Below are 19,421 nucleotides of genomic sequence, written 5' to 3' on the forward strand. Positions count from 1 at the left end.
AATGAAATATATTTTAGCCCGCTGATAAGGCAATCAAAAGAATGACTAGAGTGTTTACCTATTGCATTTTTTTATACAAAAATTACCCTTAAAGTTAATAATTATAATGGTAATACAGTTGATATTCTTGGGAATATATGTGTTTTTGGTCTAAAAACACAATTATGCCTGCGAACATCAACTCTATTGTTATATTAGTGAAGGTATAAAGTTTGTAACGGTCACTTACAATAGTCGTAAAATGTTGATTGACTGAAACGTAAAGCGTAGTCTTGGTGTGCTTCTGTAGAGAGTAGTCAGCTAAATTAATAAAAGAGTTGTCAGCTAATTTTTTTAAGATCTATTCATTTAAATGTTAAATAATTGTGAAAGTTGAATAATTTATTATGAATAAGATCAACGCAATTGCACTGAAGTTCAATAAAGTGTATTTGTACTCTTTTTTGATTACAGAAAATAGTTATATAATACCTATTAAAGCGAGTTACGTCGTTGTAACTATATGTATGATTATTCCTAAATTAATTGCACTATAATTTGTTCTTTTACCATTATTTATCAACAGATTACAACAACGAACCTGGAATGTTAATGTCGTAGTAAAGGTTATGTAATCTGAGCTTTGTGTGTCATCGAAGGCTGGAACGTATGGTTGATTTATGATCAACAATCGACCTTGGACAGAGACTTCATTACCTGAGTAAAACGACAGATTTCAAGGATGTAAGAAAAGTTGATTAGGTCTACGATAACAGAAAGGAATTTCGTTTTGGACCAATCAGTGCGCGGCTGTATAAAACTTCTAAATACATTTTGCATAAATTCTAGAGGTTTAAAGTGTCTTAATTTCGAATTATACACACTTCACTTTCAAGCCAGGAACAGTTGATGGAAAAATGAATCAACTGTAGCTCCCATTGAGGACCTATGGTTGACTCAATTTTTCATCAACTGATCCTGACTTGAATTTGAAGTGTGCATAATTCCACTCGAAATTGAAACCTTTAGAATGTACCTACATCGAGTGAAGTGCCAAAAATCATAATCGATTTACATTTTGCATAGTTAAATTCTAGTTAACTCAGAAATAAACGACTCTCATTGGCCAATCCTGTTCTTAACCCAAAGTTAAAAGTTATCTAATTCTTTATACAACTGGCCCCAGGTAATTGCAATATTCAAATTTGGAGGTATATACTTGATTTTTACCTTCCGGGGAGTCGGAAATTCCGGTCTAGAAAGCAAATGGTACAAGCCCGGAATTTCTGATTCCGGTCTAAGGGTAAATTGCTAGCACACTAGTTGCATACAATACGCGGGTTACGCTCACACGAAACAAAACGAATTCTTCACTAAATGTAATGGTTTTTGCAGTGAAGTAATATATTCGTTTTTTAACACTGTGAGAATAGTGATAAATACTCTTGCGTTAATATACATGCGTTTTGCTGCAAATTTTGCATATCGTTTGTTCCTAAAGCGAGTGTACATTGATTTTTTAAAACTTTCACTACGTCAAAACCTGAATTCATTTTATATTAAGTAAAATCATGCGATAAAACCCATTTGGAAGTTAGTGAAATTTTAAAATAATGAAAAATACATGGCGAGAAATTTTGGACACGCACGCGCGGTAGATACACAGACTTCGGGAGATTCGAAACAATATGGCCACGCGAAATCACACGGTTTTATTAGGGTTATATTAAAAATGTGGCCTTACCTCTAAACTTTTTAAAAATGTGAAAATGTTCTATCTGATTCTGTTTTTAGACGTAAAACTTGATATTTTGATATCATGGATGATATTTAGATGTTAATACCTCTTGCGGTTTTGCAGGAAATAGCCAACGGCTATTAAAGTATAGAAAAACACCATTTATAGCGTCGAAAGTTGTTTTGACCGTTGAACTTGTAAGATTTTCGCGCGATCGGGCCACGATAACCAAAATGTTCTATCGGTTTTCTAAACTCCGAGCGATGATTTTGAACACCCATCAGTGCAAAAATGTGAAGAATATATATCTCTTGCGGTTTTTAGCTCCAAAATGAGCAAATTTCAACGTTATATTTTCATCAAAACTGACCTTTTTCCCCAAAAAACTCTTCAAAAAATAACTGAAATCATTTTTCATCGTCCATATTTGCTAGGCAACCAAGCCTTGACTTGTTGCCATGGTTTTAAGGCATATTCGAACTTTTTTTGTCGCATTTTAGGGTATTTAGAATGTGATATATCGTGTGTATTTCACTTGTGATTCGTTAGAATAAATTAGAACAATTTATTCGTTAGAATAAATTAGAACCCCCCTGTGCGTGTCCAAAATTTCTCGCCATGATGTTTTTTTCTCTGTCGTGTGACGTGCTTCTCTATGTAAATTTTGGGTTGTTGTTTTTCATCTCGTCTGTGAAGTTGAATCTATTTTTTGTTTAAACGTTCATTTTTTGAAAAAATAATTCTAGTACTGTAAATAATCTAGAGTTAGAGAGATAATACTAATAGCCGAAGTTTTCAACAGTGTATAACCGTTAACATACCAATACATTCACCACGAATAAGTTGTTGCTGAGGATTTGTACAGTAACAGTTGTATGTTCCTAGATGGTTGGTACATGATTGACCTTGGCCAGTGCATTTCTGAGGTGACTCTGTACATTCATCTATATCCTCTGCAGAAATACAACATATTATATATTATTAACAAAAAATTGCATGAATATGCTCAAGGCTTTGGCACTATTTCTCCCCTTGACTGTTCGTACATATCTGCATACTACCATATTATACATAATGAAACATTGTGTACTTACAAGCTAGTATAAAGTAAAACATCTTATTCAATAAGGGGATTGAAGTCATATTGAGGCCTTTCGTCTACTAGCTAGTAAACTGGCATGCTAAAATGAACAGTTAGTAAATGTGGTGGTGTTGTGTGATCCTAACACGTACAAAAGCTTTTTGTTTTCATATTACACCAAGTACGCATATATCGCTAGAAGCTAGAATCCGTCTTTTGCTCGACTGATTTCTTTGGAGAGCTATGAATCTATGAATATGTGAATATATATGTATACCGCCTCAATTAAGTGCTGTAGCTACGGCTCTACACTATGCTCAACTCAAGTTTAATATTGCATTGGGCAAGCTAGGGACGCGTTTGATATCATCACAAATTTAATCGACAGTATCCAGGAAAAGATCTAACTCATTAATTGCGTGAAAATTCACTGTACAATTGCGTGACCACAATTAATTAAATAGCAAGTTAGCTTAAGGAGCAGGACGTTGATAAAATCCTCTTCACAGAAATTTTATATTAAGATTTAAAGAAGGACAGTTCTCCTCTTACCACAGTAAATTAATTATTGATACAGCAAGCAAGAAACAGAAATATGCAAATAGTGAGACTAACCGCAAAGCTGTCCATTTCCTGTATATCCAGCATTGCAAACACACTTATAACTTCCGATGGTATTTTGACAAACAGCGTCTGACGAGCAATCATTATCGCCATTACATTCATCAATGTCTTAAAGAGAAAAGAGTCACGCCATACATATCTAAAAGAACGAAACTAAATGCGATAATTGAGGGAGGGTGCGGGTAGTGAATATCAAGAATATCATCTGTCGTTTTTTCGACGAAATAAGAAGGCGTAGCCGGGATGGATAAGGCTACTGGTTACGCTGTGACATTTTAAAACATTTCTCACGGTTAACAGTGGCTTGCAAATATAGCTGTAATAAGGGGGGATATATATTCTTATATTCAAGTTAACAGACTGTAAAGATAAATAGATTTGAGAAGGAATTGGTTACCCACAACACGAATACAATTAATTTTATGATATGCCCCCCGCCCCAATTATCGACGCTGTCAACTGATTTCTTTTCTTGTATATAAACAAGGAAGAGATTCGCATAGAACATATCGGCACATTTGTTCACATTTTTCAAACTAAGCATTGAATATTTATGCATTCTGATCGGGTTATTGAAAATGTAAACAAACTGCTGATTGGACTAAAACGAAATTTCAATGTTTACCTGTACAGCTAGTGCCATTGCCTTCATAGCCCTCGTGGCAGTTACATTCATACGAACCACCTACATTGGTACAATTTGCATTTACGTCACAAGGATTTGTTTCGCATTCATTGATATCTACAAAAAGATGAAATAGTTGAATTAGTTATCTTTATTGGTTAATATTTATGTATTGTCTCAGGGGCGGATACATGCAGCATTTTCGCTGACTGCATGATGCGATGTTTTGAACCATACTGCACCACCTCCTGGGGGGTATATACTTCCGCATATTCGTTTTTACCAATGTCAATAAAATATACCATATTCCGGTACATTCGACTTTACCAGGTATATCCGACCTTACTACAATGCCACATTCCGGTATATTTGATCTTCACTATTTTTATCGTGTTTACTAAAGTCTTTTTCAAATTTCGTATTTATTTTTTTGCCCTTATGATGTTTTGACTGCTGTGAGTCTGGGTACACCCTTCATTTAAACAAAAAATACAAATTCGGTAACCCTTAACTTAGCTAATTGCATGCATGTTTCTTTTATATGATGTACCTGTACAGCTGGTGCCATTGCCTTCATATCCCTCGTGACAGTGACATTCATACCACCCATCAATATGGGTGCAATTTGCATTTACATCGCAAGGATTTTCTTTGCATTCTTTGACATCTTAAAAAAACATAGGACATTATTACTTTAGCTTTTAGTAAGGTAACGATTCTTCCTTTTTTCTGCTATCCAGCTGAAATAACTCGTAAATAAAGTACTTTCGGCACTATTACTAGAGTGGTATGTAAGTATATTTCATAATTAAAGGCATAATTTATCCCAAAGCTGTACCTGTACAATTTATGCCGTTTCCTTCATAGCCCTCATGGCAGGTACATTCATACGAACCATCTACGTTTGTACAATTTGCATTTACATCACAAGGATTTGTTTCGCATTCATTCTTATCTACAAAAAGTTGAAAAAATTATAAGCTAATATAATTGCACGTAGCCTCTTTAGATTTCAGTGCAAATAACAAAACGAGTTGTAGATATATAAATATCTTGTTGGTAACCCTAAACGTGGCTAATTGTTTATATTATGTACCTGTACAGCTGGTGCCATTGCCTTCATATCCCTCGTGACAGTTACACTCATACCATCCATTAATAGTGGTGCAATTTGCATTTACATCGCAAGGATTGTCTTCGCACTCATTGACGTCTTCAAAAAATGTAAGACAGTTAAAATTATTATTTTAGCTTTTAGTCAGGTAACGTTTTTTTCTATTTTTCTGCTTGCAAACTGAAATAACAAGTAGCTTCATCAAATCCTGGCGGCCCCATTACATTGGTAGTTTTGTATATTAAATAATTAATAGCATATAATTATTATATCCCAAACTGTACCTGTACAATTTTTGCCGTTTCCTTCATAGCCCTTGTGGCAGGTACATTCATACGAACCATCAACATTGGTACAATTTGCGTTTACATCACAAGGATTAGTTTCGCATTCAGTGATATCTAAGATGAAAATTAATAGTTTGGTTATTTAGACTATTCATAGGCTAATAATTCTGTACTGTCTCTATACATTTCACTATCTCAACGCAAATAACAAATTGGGTTGTTAAATTTTCGCTTGTTAAAACTGAACTTGCGCGTTTTGCGAATCGAGTAGAAATTTATGTTCTATATAATCATATATAACAAGTACGACACCAGGAAATGGTGAATTATCGACAGAAAGCACGAATTGGTTAAATTCTATTTTTAAAAAGGTAAATTTTTACTTGTCTCCTGTGATTCAAGCAGCTTTGGGACTATTTTTTCACATCTCATTGAAAACTGGTTGACTATTTTCAAAGTACAATTTTTTCTTCCACTCATTTGAAGGCACATAGAATTGGTGGTAGTAGTGTCATTTTAAAAATGGAATATAAACGATAATTAAATTACACACTGTCGGTAGATTGAGCATTTTAGATCAGTTTAGTATATTGACACAGACTGCCGGTAGATTGCAAGCGCAACTAGTATAAAATTATTAAATATTGTGAATGCTGATTTTTACGCCACAATCTAAAATTGCTCGTAAATCCCTTATAGAAAGCGAATAAGAAAATGAAATCTTGCCTTACAACGGTAATGTGAAGTGTTCTTGACAGAGTCTTAGAGTTGAAGAAATAGTAGTGTCGAGGTTCATCCCAGCAGCGTTAGGGCTGACTGATATATGGTTAGCATAGCGCTATATTTAAGTGCATAATATCATGTCACAAACTGTACCTGTACAATTTTTGCCGTTTCCTTCATAGCCCTCATGGCAAGTACATTCAAACGAGCCATCTACATTTGTACAATTTGCATTTTCATCACAAGGATTTGTTTCGCATTCATTGATATCTACAAAAGGATGAAATAGTTAAATTTATTTCGTTATTTAGTTTACACTATTTTAAAATTGGCTAATAATTCTGTATTTCCCTCTTTAGATTTCAGCGCAGATAACAAATGGGGTTGTTTAAATTTCACTCGTTAAAACCGAAATTAGACGTTTTGCGAGTTGGGTAGAAATTTAAATTCTTATGTCTGGTAGAAGAATCCCAAATTGACGTAAGGGACGGCGGATGAGTGCAGCATTTTCGCTGATGAGGCGATATATTTTGAATCATACTACAGCACCTCTATAAGTGGTGTGCAACTATTCTCGAGACTTGTAAGACAAAGAGATTTTCGTCATGTTGGATGACATTTGAATTGCAAAAAGGTAAAATTCTCTGTCAAAATCATCTAACATGGCAAAGATAACGTCACACGAGAACCACCTATAAATTAACTGATTATTGACTGAGCGTGAGGTCTGTACTTGATGAAGTTCTTTTTTGGAGGCGCTAATGTAGCTGTGAATACTACTTAAAATCGACCTACACGTGCCCAAATATTTTTGTAGAGTTAACTCTGTCTCTCACATGCATTTTAAAGTGAATATCATATGATATACCTGTACAGCTGGTGCCATTGCCTTCATATCCCTCGTGACAGTTACATTCATACCAACCATTGACAGTTGTGCAATTTGCATTTACATGGCAAGGATTTTCCTCGCACTCATTGACGTCTTCAAAAAACATAAGACAGTTAAAACTATTATTTTAGCTTTTAGTCGGGGAACGATTCTTTCTTTTTTTCGTCTGCAAATTGAAATAACAAGTTGTTTCATCAGATCTTTGAGGCACCATTATTACAGTGGTATCTTCATTAGTTATATACCTTGAAAGAGGGGTATATCCACCTAAAAACTACCCGGAGGGACATTTCATCCCGAGAGATAATTCTTGGTCGAATACTCCAAGTTTTAGGTCTATAACTAATATATTATACCGAGCCCCGTATGGCAACCCCAATTTTTTCATAAAAATACCAAATACCATGATCATTAAAAATACCACGAGCATGTGGTATAAAAGCTAGGTGTTCTGTGATTGGACAAGTTTGATGTGAGGTATAATATATTTATTTGTTATATAGGTGCGGTGTATTTTAAATTCAATTGGTTTATTCGAATAATTATATTGTTTGTACGAGGTTTAATCGTTGGCTGCATGCGAAGGCTTGTTTATTATAATCATTTTTAAGCCATGCATGCACATAGGCTTTGTTGATTGTAAAGTGTTTATATGAAATGAAATTGTTGTGTAAAATGTATGTTTTTGTTCCTGTATAACAAAGAATTTAATGTAGACTCTGTAAGAAAATAATGAGTTTTGTTTTCCCTCGAGTCTCAGTCTCCCTCGAGTCTCAGTTTTGTTTTCCCTCGAGTCTCAAAACTCACTATTTCCCTCTGTAGCGTACCTTAAGTGTATAATATTTTATAATATAAGGGCATAATAATTTATATCCCCTAACCTGTACCTGTACAATTCATCCCGTTTCCTTCATGGCCCTTGTGGCAGATACATTTATACGAACCATCTACATTTGTACAATTTGCATTTTCATCACAAGGATTTGTTTTGCATTCATTGATATCTAAAAAAAGGTGAACTAGTTAACTTGGTTGTATAAATGATTGCTAACTTGGGCTAATATTTCTGTATTGTCTCTTTGCATTTTAGCGCAAATAACAAATTGAGTTTTTAAATTTTCTGGTATAAAAATAGCAATTTGACGTCGGATAAATGCACCATTTGGATGATTATGCGATTACTATTGCAGTATATGTATTTATATTATCGTATATAGCGTATAAAATATCATATTTTTACGTGCGTTTAAATACGATTTTTCTCAGGGGCGTATATATAATATTTGCTTGGAGAAATTTTATGTCTGTCATCTTGCTTTCTTTTTTCATTTTTGGGAACTCTGCCAAAGAGGTGAAGGAAATCTTCTCTGAAGAGATAAAACTTTAGCTGTTGGCCAATAATTGAATAGATTAGACAATTTACGGGGTGCTGTCATAAGACATACTCAAACGTTTCAAAAAGTCAGCTGGCGAGGCAAGTCAAACTGTCCCCGAAAGGCAACATGTGTGGAAATAGTACAAAGATTACTCGCACAAGATGACAGACATAAAACTCTATATAACACTAATGTTCATAAGTTTATAATAAAAATTGTTATGTCCCAAAGCTCTACCTGTACAATTTTTGCCGTTTCCTTCATAGCCCTCATGGCAGGTACATTCATACGAACCATCTACATTTGTACAATTCGCATTTTCATCGCAAGGATATTTTTCGCATTCATTGATATCTACAAAAAGAGTAATAGTTAAATTTGTTTATTTAGGTTAATAATAAACTAATAATTTTGTATTGTCTCTTTATTGCGTAGAAATTTAGGTTCTATTGTTTGGTATAAAATTCGTAATTTGATATCAGGGGCGGATAAATGCAGCATTTGCTGACTGATGCGAAAATTCTTCTCAGCCAATCACTGAGCTCCATTTCACCGGAAGTGACGCTTCCCATATAATATCAGGTATAATGATCCTTACTGAAGTCGATTATACTATATCAGACCTTCACTATTTTTTATCGTATTTTATTCACTATACATTTCCACAAGTCTTATTTTTTGCTATTTTCGTATTTATTTTTTTGCTTTTGTGATTTTTTGACTGATGCGAATCTGGATAAGCTGGTGATTGATGTATAACTATCGATGTGGTTTAGTTAAATGCATCTTTGATGTACCTGTACAGCTGGTGCCATTGTCTTCATATCCCTCGTGACAGTTACATTCATACCATCCATTATTATTGGTGCAATTTGCATTCACATCGCAAGGATTTTCTTCGCATTCATTGACGTCTTCAAAAATATAAGACAGTTAAAATTACTATTATGTAACAATTCTTTCTTTTTTTCTGCTGGAACTGATTCTTTCTTTTTTTCTGCTGGAACTGAGACAATAAGTTGTGTTATAAAATACTTTCGGCATCATTATTACATGCACTAGTACAGTATACTGTATAATAATTATGTAACTATATTTAATAATTAGGCGCATAATATGTCCCGAACAGTACCTGTACAATTTTTGCCGTTTCCTTCATAGCCCTCATGGCAGGTACATTCATACGAACCATCTACATTTTTACAATTTGCATTTGCATCGCAAGGATTTGTTTCGCATTCGTCGATATCTGCAAAAAGGTGATAGGTAATACTTGCCCGACGAACTGGGGCAAGCGAAGATATATCTTCGTCTTGTAGTTCGTCTTTGTGTAAACACGAGCAAAGAGACGTATCACCCGTCAACACGAATTATCCGCATAGTTCCCCTATTTAGAAGAATTTGAATGGGTAGCTCGTCTTAACGCATCATACGGGGAGGGTACGAAACACAAACATTTCAGCATAAAACGGCTCTTGCGCCCTCCTTTTAACACATGAATAATTACCCAATTCCCGTACACTTTCTTAACCCGCGATTCTATTTCGTTTAACGTCTTATAATTATGTAGTTCATCCAGATAGTTCGTCGGGCCGCGCGTGCATGTTTGTGCATGTCTGTTAAACGGATCATCCGTCCACAGTATCAATCGGACCAATAACATGCTAATATAATTCCGCGGTCAATTTAGCTTTCAGCACCAATAACAAATTGATTTGCTTAACTTTTTATCTTTGATATCAGGGGGCAGATGCAGCATTTTGACAATGACTGATGCGATATTTTGAACCATAATGCAGCACTTCTAGGGGGTATAACTATATATTCATATTATTCGATCTTACCAATGTCGAATACACCGAATTCCGCTATATGCGACCTTATATGAAAGTCGAATATACCGGTCATGCATGCATATAGAGGTATATTCGACCTTGCAAATTAAGATATATTCGATCTTACTGAAGTCAAATATACCACATTCCAGTTTATTCGACCTTACGGCAATATACCACATTCCGGTATATTCCACCTTCACTTTCTTTATCGTGTTTTACTCAGCACCTTTCTAAAGCCTAGTAAACCAGAGAGCAGCGTGGCAGCGTAGCGTGGCAGCGTAGCGTGGCAGCGTAGCGTGGCAGCGTCTTCAAACCACTTAGCATCAAATGTGGTATAACAACTGCTTAAAATAGACGAAACACTTCTCGACGTTTCGACCTGAGGGACTTCGTCAGAAGAGTCAGTACGAAGGCTTTCAGGTTGAAACGTCGAGAAGTGCTTTGCCTCTTGCTTGTTATAAGGAAATTGCTATACCACATTTGATATCAAGCTTCCTATAGACTAGTCTTATTTTTGGCCAATGCCCTGATGATGTATAAATATCTACTTGGTATCCCTAAACGTGGCCAATTGCATGCTTTTATGATGTACCTGTACAGTTGGTGCCATTGCCTTCATATCCCTCGTGACAGTTACATTCATACCATCCATTAATAGTAGTGCAATTTGCATTTACATCGCAAGGATTATCTTCGCACTCATTGACGTCTTCAAAAAACATAAGACAGTTAAAATTATTATTAATTTTTAGCTTTTAGTCAAGTAACTATTCTTTCTGCATGTTTTTCTGCTGGCGAATTGAAATAACAAGTCGTTTCAGCAACATTACAGTGGTATATGTATATTTAATAATTAATAGCATATATATCCCAATGCAAAGCTCTACGGCCTCTACCTGTACAATTTTTGCCGTTTCCTTCATAGCCCTTGTGACAGGTACATTCATACGAACCATCTACATTTGTACAATTTGCATTTACATCACAAGGATTAGTTTCGCATTCATTAATATCTACAAAATGATGAAATAGTTGATTAGGTTATTTAGGCGGCTTATAGGCTAATAATTATTTACTTTTTCTTCACAATTCAGTGCAAAAAACTCCTGATACGCTCCTGATGGATGTATAAAATTAATATCGATTCGGTAACCCTAAACGTGGCTAATTGCATGCTTTTATGATGTACCTGTACAGCTGGTGCCATTGCCTTCATATCCCTCGTGACAGTTACATTCATACCATCCATTAACAGTGGTGCAATTTGCATTTACATCGCAAGGATTGTCTTCGCACTCATTGACATCTTTAAGACAGTTAAAATTATTATTTTGGCTTTTAGTCAGGTAACGATTCTTTCTATTTTTTCTTACGGGAAACTGGAATTAAAAGTTGTTTCACAAAATACTTCCGCACCGGTACATTCACTAGAGTAGTATATACATTTCATAGTTTAAGCTACAATAATAATTATATCTCTAAGCTCTACCTGTACAATTTTTGCCGTTTCCTGCATGACCTTCGTGGCAGGTACATTCATAAGAACCATCTACATTTGTACAATTTGCATTTACATCACAAGGATTTGTTTCGCATTCATCGATATCTACAAACAGATCGAACAGTTAAATTGATTATTTCATCTATTAACAATCTGTAATATTTCTGTACTTTTTTTTAGATTTCAGTGCAAATAACAATATTGAGTTGTTTAATTTTCACTTGTTAAAACTGAACTTAGACGTGTTAAGAATTGAGTAGAATTTTAACTTCTTGTGTCTAATATAATAATAGCAATTGCTTTGATGTCAGGGGCTGCAACCTCTAGGGCTATATATTTCTGCCATTCCATCTTATTGGGGTCAAATATACCATATAACAAAATAATTATACCAAATATACCACATAAGAGTTAATTAGACCTCTCCAGGGTGGAATATGCCACATTTCATTTTATTTCACGATCACTATTATTTTTTATGGTGTTTGTCTTGGTACCTTTCCAAAAACTAGTCTTATTTTGGTCAATTTTCTATTTTTTTTTTCGCGTTTGTGATTGGTCACTCATGCGAATCAGGATCCGCTCCTGATGGATGTATAAATATCTATTTGGTAACCCTAAACGTGGCTAATTGCATGCCTTTATGATGTACCTGTACAGCTGGTGCCATTGCCTTCATATCCTTCGTGACAGTTACATTCATACCATCCATTAACAGTGGTGCAATTTGCATTTACATCGCAAGGATTGTCTTCGCACTCATTGACATCTTTAAGACAGTTAAAATTATTATTTTGGCTTTTAGTCAGGTGACGATTCTTTCTTTTTTTTTCTTATGAGAAAATGGAATTAAAAGTTGTTTCACAAAATACTTCCGCACCGGTACAATTTGCTAGAGTATTATATACATTTCATAGTTTAAGCTACAATAATAATTATATCTCTAAGCCCTACCTGTACAATTTTTGCCGTTTCCTGCATGACCTTCGTGGCAGGTACATTCATACGAACCATCTACATTTGTACAATTTGCATTTACATCACAAGGATTAGTTTTGCATTCATCCATATCTACAAAATGATAAAACATTTAAATTAATTATTTCAGCTATTATTTGGCTGTAACGATTCTGTACTTTTTCTTTCGATTTCAGTGCAAATAACAAATTGAGTTGTTTAGTTTTCACTTGTTACAACTGAACTGAGACGTGTTGCGAATTGAGTAGAATTTTAACTTCTTTTGTCTCGTATAATAATAGCATTTACTTTGATGTCAGGGACTGCAACCTCTAGGGCCATATATTTCGGCATATTCGATGTGATTGAGGTCAAATATACCATATAACAAAATAATTATACCAAATATACCTTATTGGAGTTTATTAGACCTTTCCAGGGAAGAATATACCACATTTCGTTTTATTCGACCTCCACTAATATTTTTTGTCGTGTTTTACTGGGTACCTTTTTAAAGATTAGTCTTATTTTTGGCTAATTTTATATTTATTTTTCCGTTTGTGATTTGTTCAAAGACGCGAATCAGGATCCGCTCCTGATGTATGTATAAAATAATATCCATTCGGTAACCCTAAACACAGCTAATTGTACCCTTTTATGATGTACCTGTACAGCTGGTGCCATTGCCTTCATATCCTTCGTGACAGTTACATTCATACCATCCATTAATAGTAGTGCAATTTGCATTCACATGGCAAGGATTGTCTTCGCATTCATTCACATCTAAGACAATAAATTGATTATTTTTGCTTTCAGGAAGGCAACGACTATTTTCTTTCTTATAGCAAACAGAAAATAACAAGTTGTTTCATAAAATACCTTCAGCACCATTACTATAGTGGTACTTATTTATGATATCATAATTTAGGCCACAATAATAATTATGTCTCTAAGCTCTACCTGTACAATTTATGCCGTTTCCTTCATAGCCCTCGTGGCAGGTACATTCATACGAACCATCTACATGGGTACAATTTGCATTTATATCACAAGGATTTGTTTGACATTCATTGATATCTACAAAAAAACAGACAAGTTTGTTGACTTCGTTTTTTAGGATATGGTTAGGATTTAGGATTTCATCAAATAATGGCATTGGGCTAAAAGCATGTAAATTACATATATAATTATACACAGTGCCTTGCTCTTCCAGCTCGGTCTGTTCAAAGACCTCGGTCGGATATTTCTCGTTCAAGACCTCGCGCTCGGTTAATAACAATACTAATCGGTTAATACTCTCCTTCAATTAATATTAATTACAAAAATAGAAATAATAAATTCCAGTAATTAAATTATCTCTAAGCCATACCATTGCAAACAGAGAATAACAGATTCTGAACCAAGGACGAGAATTCATTAAAGTTGTGCAACAAGAAAACATGATCATCTACAGGAGGAGAAGCCATTGTTTTCAGTTCCAAAACATCAATTCCTGAGCCAATTCCAATGGAAAATATGATGACGCCAATGTTTTTCAGTTGTTGGGCAGGTTGAGAAACATTTCCACTGCTTTGACCATCAGTAAAAACTATCAAAACTTTCTTTACTCCTAAAGTGTTTTAATAAGATGTAAAAATTTTGCGCGAATTCGTTTTGTTAGAGACGTTTCAAAATGGCCGCCAAACAGGTTTTAATGAATGTATGTTGTTCCTTCTTTTTTTTTTCATTAGAAATTTACTATTGTATAGATGTTTTTTAAAAGTGTATAGATGCTTTATTGATAAAAGGTAAATCGATCAATAAAAAAATTTTAATGGATAGATTAAACACTGTTTAGCTGCATTTTGAAACGTCTCTGTTGCCACAACAACGTTAATCTGGCACAAATTCTAAAAATGAGATATAAATATGTTGCCGATTAGATATACGCAATATTGGCTAATGGCTAAATATTTAGACGTTTAATTTCTGAAATGTATTTCAAGCAACTGTATCGATGCCCTTTAAGTTAAGACAGAAAGTGCGGAACCATATTTCCCCACTACATATGTATGTCAATAATCATTACCGTTCATTATTCAAGATTACACCTTTATAGGTCGTGTTACACCATGCAACTTTCCTGACGTTCGGCGATATTTAGATTTAGCATGAGAACCTGAACGTATATGGACATGCCACGCGATTTACTCGACATGTTCACGTCGTCTTTGACGTTCACGTCCTCATGCTAAATCTCCCTATTGCCAGAAATGCAGGCCGGTAAGCGGTGAAGTGTGTGGTCTCATGTTGTTCACATTCAAGTTCATTATTATATAAATAGCTTTTAAAATTGAATGTGAATAAAGCTGTAGTCTTTACGAACCAGCTGTGGGGTGAAATTTGCCGATGCCTGCCAACAACAGGCAGAATTTGGAGCTGTAAGGTACCTAATACTACGGTCGGAGTATACATGCACTTTCTTATACAATTTCAATCGTAAAAACATTCTTTCTCGAGAACATTCTTGGGCATCTCGACTTGTCCTCAAATTATCAGTAGGTTAAAGATCGATAAAATTGATGATGGACGTGGACAAACAAGACTTCTCAATTCAACACAATTGTGGGTTACATAAAAAGAAAATTTTAATAATCCCCATGCACCCATTTCTTATACAAGATTGCATGTTGGATTTTTAAATTACCGCTAGTCACGCATGCTTGGTGTCCATATTATCCTGCATGTCTGGGCCTAAATTGTTGTATTTAATAGAGATTTTCATACCTGAAACTTGGGAGCCATTAAACATTTCTTCATAAGCTTTGATCAATGCTTGAGCCGTGTTAGTACCTCCTTTACTGTACGGAATGCTGTCTATTGTTAAGTGAAGATCTTGTCTGGAGACAAACGTTCGAGAAAATGGAAAGTGCACAGTGGAAAGTGTCGCGTAAGACATGACTGCCACTCTTGTGTTGTTTGGCGTAATGTTGAAATAATCAGTAATATCTTTTATAAAAGATTTTGTTTTATTAAAATTAGATGACCCGATACTACCAGAGCTGTCCAGCATAAACCCAAGGTCAATTCTTTTCGGACAGGTTGTGATGTTTTGACCTTTAAAACGAAAGTAACAAAATAAATGCCAAAATAATATCATAATTCGAGAAACGATGAGTTATGTCTAGGACCACCTTGAAATATACTCTGAAATTACGGATAATCAAATTCTAATCGACTGCTAATTAATGACAATGCCGCACATGTAATCCCTTCTCCTAAACAGCCAAAGTTTTAAACAATGTTAAAGGAACAATATACTCTATAAATTGTAAATCCTACAACGGTGATACTATATGACAAGAATCGAATCATATTAATTTTAATTAATGATATATAATAAATGAGTACATGTCACTCCATCCCCCAAGTAGCCAGAGTTGCAAAGACAGTTAAAGGAACCCTTTGTATTAATACAGGATGCATGACTATCGCAGTTGTCAGTATCAAGTTCACATTCGTTTATATCTGGAAGATAATTACAAAAAATAATTAAAAACTTGGAGACAACCAGATTTTATACGATACTCTGTTCTAGTTTATTAGTATGCACGATGTAGCCATATTTTGTCTATTTTTTAACATATATCATTAGTTTGAATGACTGCTTTTTCAGATATGTCTTGTTAAGATGCTGTACGTACCACCTTAAATATACATTTTATTAATATTATTCTTCATGACTACCATTTCTATTAACAATAGAAATAACCACGTTCACGAATAAAATTCTGCACAAGGCATAATATTTCCCATTAAAACTTATTTATGTTAAACATTTACGTTCTGTTAATGATACTTATACTAGTATTATATGTTTCACAGTAGATTGGCTAGCTCCTTAAAACTTTCATAATTATTTCGACCATCTAACGTCCACCGTCGATGACATTGAATTTGGACAAGTTTGGATTCAGTATAAACAAACGCAGATAAAATTCCTAATATCCGAGTGGAATGAGTACCCTCGCGGATTATCATAATGAAACTAATAAGCGATAAAGATATACATACCTATGCATTCCTCTCCCACCCCAGTATAACCGATGATACACTGACCGCAATAAAACGACCCGTTGGTGTTTATACACGATTTTCCAATACTGCAATTGTGAATTCCAAGTTCACATTCATTGACATCTGAAAGAAAATGTTTCGAGAATAAATCCTTTAAGTCAAAATTTCTACGTCACCTTTATATTTTTAACTGCCCCTAAGAATATCATGAAACGGTGACATTTTTCCTCAGTAATTTTAATCTCTTTATGTAAAGATAGGATGGCAGTATATGTAATTTTTTAACTATATATTTTAGCTAAATTCTCTATGTTAATTTCTATTGGTCTCCATTGCAACCGTACTTCGGTGTTTGTTCATAATTAACCAAAGATCAGTTATAGACGTCCAACATGATTTGCCGAAAGTGTCGCTGAATTCAAAAGCCTTCCACGATCGACGAACATTAGAACTCGGAATACGGTTTCAATTGTTGTTGCAACATAAGAATATTGTAATTTCATTTTCTTTTAAGGTTGAGAGGATTTCTTGCATCATCAAATAAAGGAAGAAATAAAGTCCGTTTCGCGAGTATTTTTTTGCAAACTAAGCAATATTCCAGGCGTCCCGACAGTTTGAATATTACTGTTAATATCATTTTTGTAAGCTTATTTTGGAGGGTTAAAAACAGTTTCTTGTCTAAAGTATATGATTTAATGTATCCGTCATCTGACGAGGGTGATAGATCCTCAGATTATCGTTAGAATTACGTTATTCCCGTTAATTTTTGCTTACCAAATAGGGTTGAATAGTTGAAGGTGAATCCGTGTATTGTTTGAAAATTATCCAGACGAAAACTGATGAACAATTTAAGCCCAGTTGATTGCAGATTTATTGGAAATAATTGTAGACCACAAAACCTCCCTAATCTTGGCGCACTGGCTGAATCGCCGTCATACACGTCCAAATAGTCCAGAAGACAACCAGAAGAATATGGCAGCTAAAACGGATGTGAAATACAAATTATTGTTCAATGAAACGCTGTAATTGTGTACATGCAGTAGCTACATAAATATTTTAGCTGAAACTGCTCAGGTTTATCGGTTGGACAAATAACTTAATGGCTATAACCGCTTCGGTCTTCGCTGGAAGCTTAATTGGGGTGGGTGGTTGGTGAATTCGTACATTGATGTTCGTACAACCGTAGAGGCAATAGCCAACAAGACAGGCATAACACGATCGTTTATACAAATATACACCCCCCCCCTTCAATTTAGCTTCTACCGACGGCCCTGCTGATAACGACTCAGAGCACGGGTATTACCGCTGTCTGAGGATCGTCCTGTCAAAAGGCCTCGATTCGATTTAAATATTTCTTAAGCTGTTCACTGTTTTCAACTAAAGTACGTGTGTGTGTGTAAAGTCGTCCTTTATAGGACGAATGATATTTACAATTTTTTTCATTATTTTGAATGCTTGAATAATTAAACATTTAAAGTTAAAAAAATACATAGGACAATAAAATATTACACTAGACTAGACAGACATTAACCGCATTTCTGTCAATTTCAATGTTTATTTGTTTATTATCCCGATCCGGGGTGGGGCGCGGTTCGAGTATACTAATTTCACCCGGATATATGACAGCACATAGCGGAATCCGAAGTCGCCCATATTCTATGTCATGGTCCTTGAACGTCCAATTGACGTTCAATTCGTCTTAGGTCTGGCTAACTCGAGAAGTATTTTGCTTGCTGTGCATGTTTGGCCCCTAACCAGAGTTTCGCTTTTTACCCCAAAATTCTCTGGTTGGCCCCACCTGTGAGATAATTCGCCAATAAAACACTGCATTGTATATAATGAAATGAATCATTATTGGTTGACAAGATCCGATTATCATAAGCCCTGTTTACATTGCTCTTAACATTACCACGGCACTGCTAAAATTGGTGATTTTGTATGTATCTCTCCAGTACTATTAAATCTCGCTACTATTTCATATCAATCGTAGTGTCCTACGACAAAGGAAATGAAGCACATAATAATTTAAGAGAATGGAAAGTGTAACTTACCATGAAGAATAAAGATTTCAATTGAATATTTCTTCCATTTGTGCTAGTGATAGTCCAACTGCAGTGCATGTTGTAAGGGTATTGAAGAAGGTACGGTGGATTCTGGAGTGAACCAGGAGGATATAGATGACTTTCTCCGCATAAGTCTACAAAAATATATAATATTTTATTAAACATGAAAATTCATCGCTTTTGTAAAAATCAAATCTTTGACAAGGAAAATAATTATTCTTTTTTGGGTTTGTTTTTCGAGCATTTCTAAAAATCCTTCACTTCCCATTGTGTCATTGTGTCGGTGTGCAGTGGGACGATTTTTCATCGTGTCTGTCTGTCATATGTATCAGCCTGTCATTGCGCGAGTGTGTCATTGTGCCATTGTGTCAGAGTATCATTGTGTCGGAATTAGGAAATCAATGTGTCATTGTGTTATTGTGTTATTGTGTTAATGTGTCGTTGAGACAGTGTGCATGTCAGAGTGAAATTGTGTCAGTTTGCCATTTTGTCATTCTGTCAATGTTACATTGTGCCAGTGTGTGAGTCTGGGTTTTCACAAATTATTTGCGTCTGACTATCCTCATG

General features: G+C 34.9%; 1 protein-coding gene and 1 long non-coding RNA gene across 2 annotated transcripts in view; both read right to left on the reverse strand.

Moving 5' to 3' along the window:
* Positions 1-586: 586 nt before the first annotated feature.
* Positions 587-4,160, reverse strand: LOC114535601. Its single transcript, XR_003688330.1, has 4 exons — positions 4,048-4,160; positions 3,414-3,530; positions 2,539-2,670; positions 587-696 (listed from the first exon to the last, which is right to left on the reverse strand). It is a non-coding gene; the product is annotated as an uncharacterized LOC114535601 (long non-coding RNA).
* A 975-nt stretch (positions 4,161-5,135) lies between these two features.
* The window catches only part of LOC114535596, a 56,460-nt gene continuing 42,174 nt past the window's right edge, over positions 5,136-19,421 (reverse strand). The window contains exons 19-37 of the mRNA XM_028556874.1: positions 18,843-18,988; positions 17,566-17,770; positions 16,789-16,914; positions 16,126-16,242; positions 15,502-15,831; positions 14,105-14,344; positions 13,696-13,812; positions 13,402-13,518; positions 12,733-12,849; positions 12,431-12,547; positions 11,767-11,883; positions 11,467-11,583; positions 11,174-11,290; positions 10,870-10,986; positions 9,572-9,688; positions 9,237-9,353; positions 8,677-8,793; positions 7,951-8,067; positions 5,136-5,260 (exon numbers count right to left, since the gene is read on the reverse strand). Of these exons, the coding sequence (XP_028412675.1) occupies positions 5,136-5,260; positions 7,951-8,067; positions 8,677-8,793; positions 9,237-9,353; positions 9,572-9,688; positions 10,870-10,986; positions 11,174-11,290; positions 11,467-11,583; positions 11,767-11,883; positions 12,431-12,547; positions 12,733-12,849; positions 13,402-13,518; positions 13,696-13,812; positions 14,105-14,344; positions 15,502-15,831; positions 16,126-16,242; positions 16,789-16,914; positions 17,566-17,770; positions 18,843-18,988 (2,693 nt within the window). The remainder of the gene's footprint in view (positions 5,261-7,950; positions 8,068-8,676; positions 8,794-9,236; positions 9,354-9,571; positions 9,689-10,869; positions 10,987-11,173; positions 11,291-11,466; positions 11,584-11,766; positions 11,884-12,430; positions 12,548-12,732; positions 12,850-13,401; positions 13,519-13,695; positions 13,813-14,104; positions 14,345-15,501; positions 15,832-16,125; positions 16,243-16,788; positions 16,915-17,565; positions 17,771-18,842; positions 18,989-19,421) is intronic.

The sequence above is a fragment of the Dendronephthya gigantea genome, unplaced genomic scaffold (assembly GCF_004324835.1).
Source record: "Dendronephthya gigantea isolate DGI-Jeju-01 unplaced genomic scaffold, DenGig_1.0 000121F, whole genome shotgun sequence".
NCBI classification, from domain to species: Eukaryota; Metazoa; Cnidaria; class Anthozoa; order Malacalcyonacea; family Nephtheidae; genus Dendronephthya; species Dendronephthya gigantea.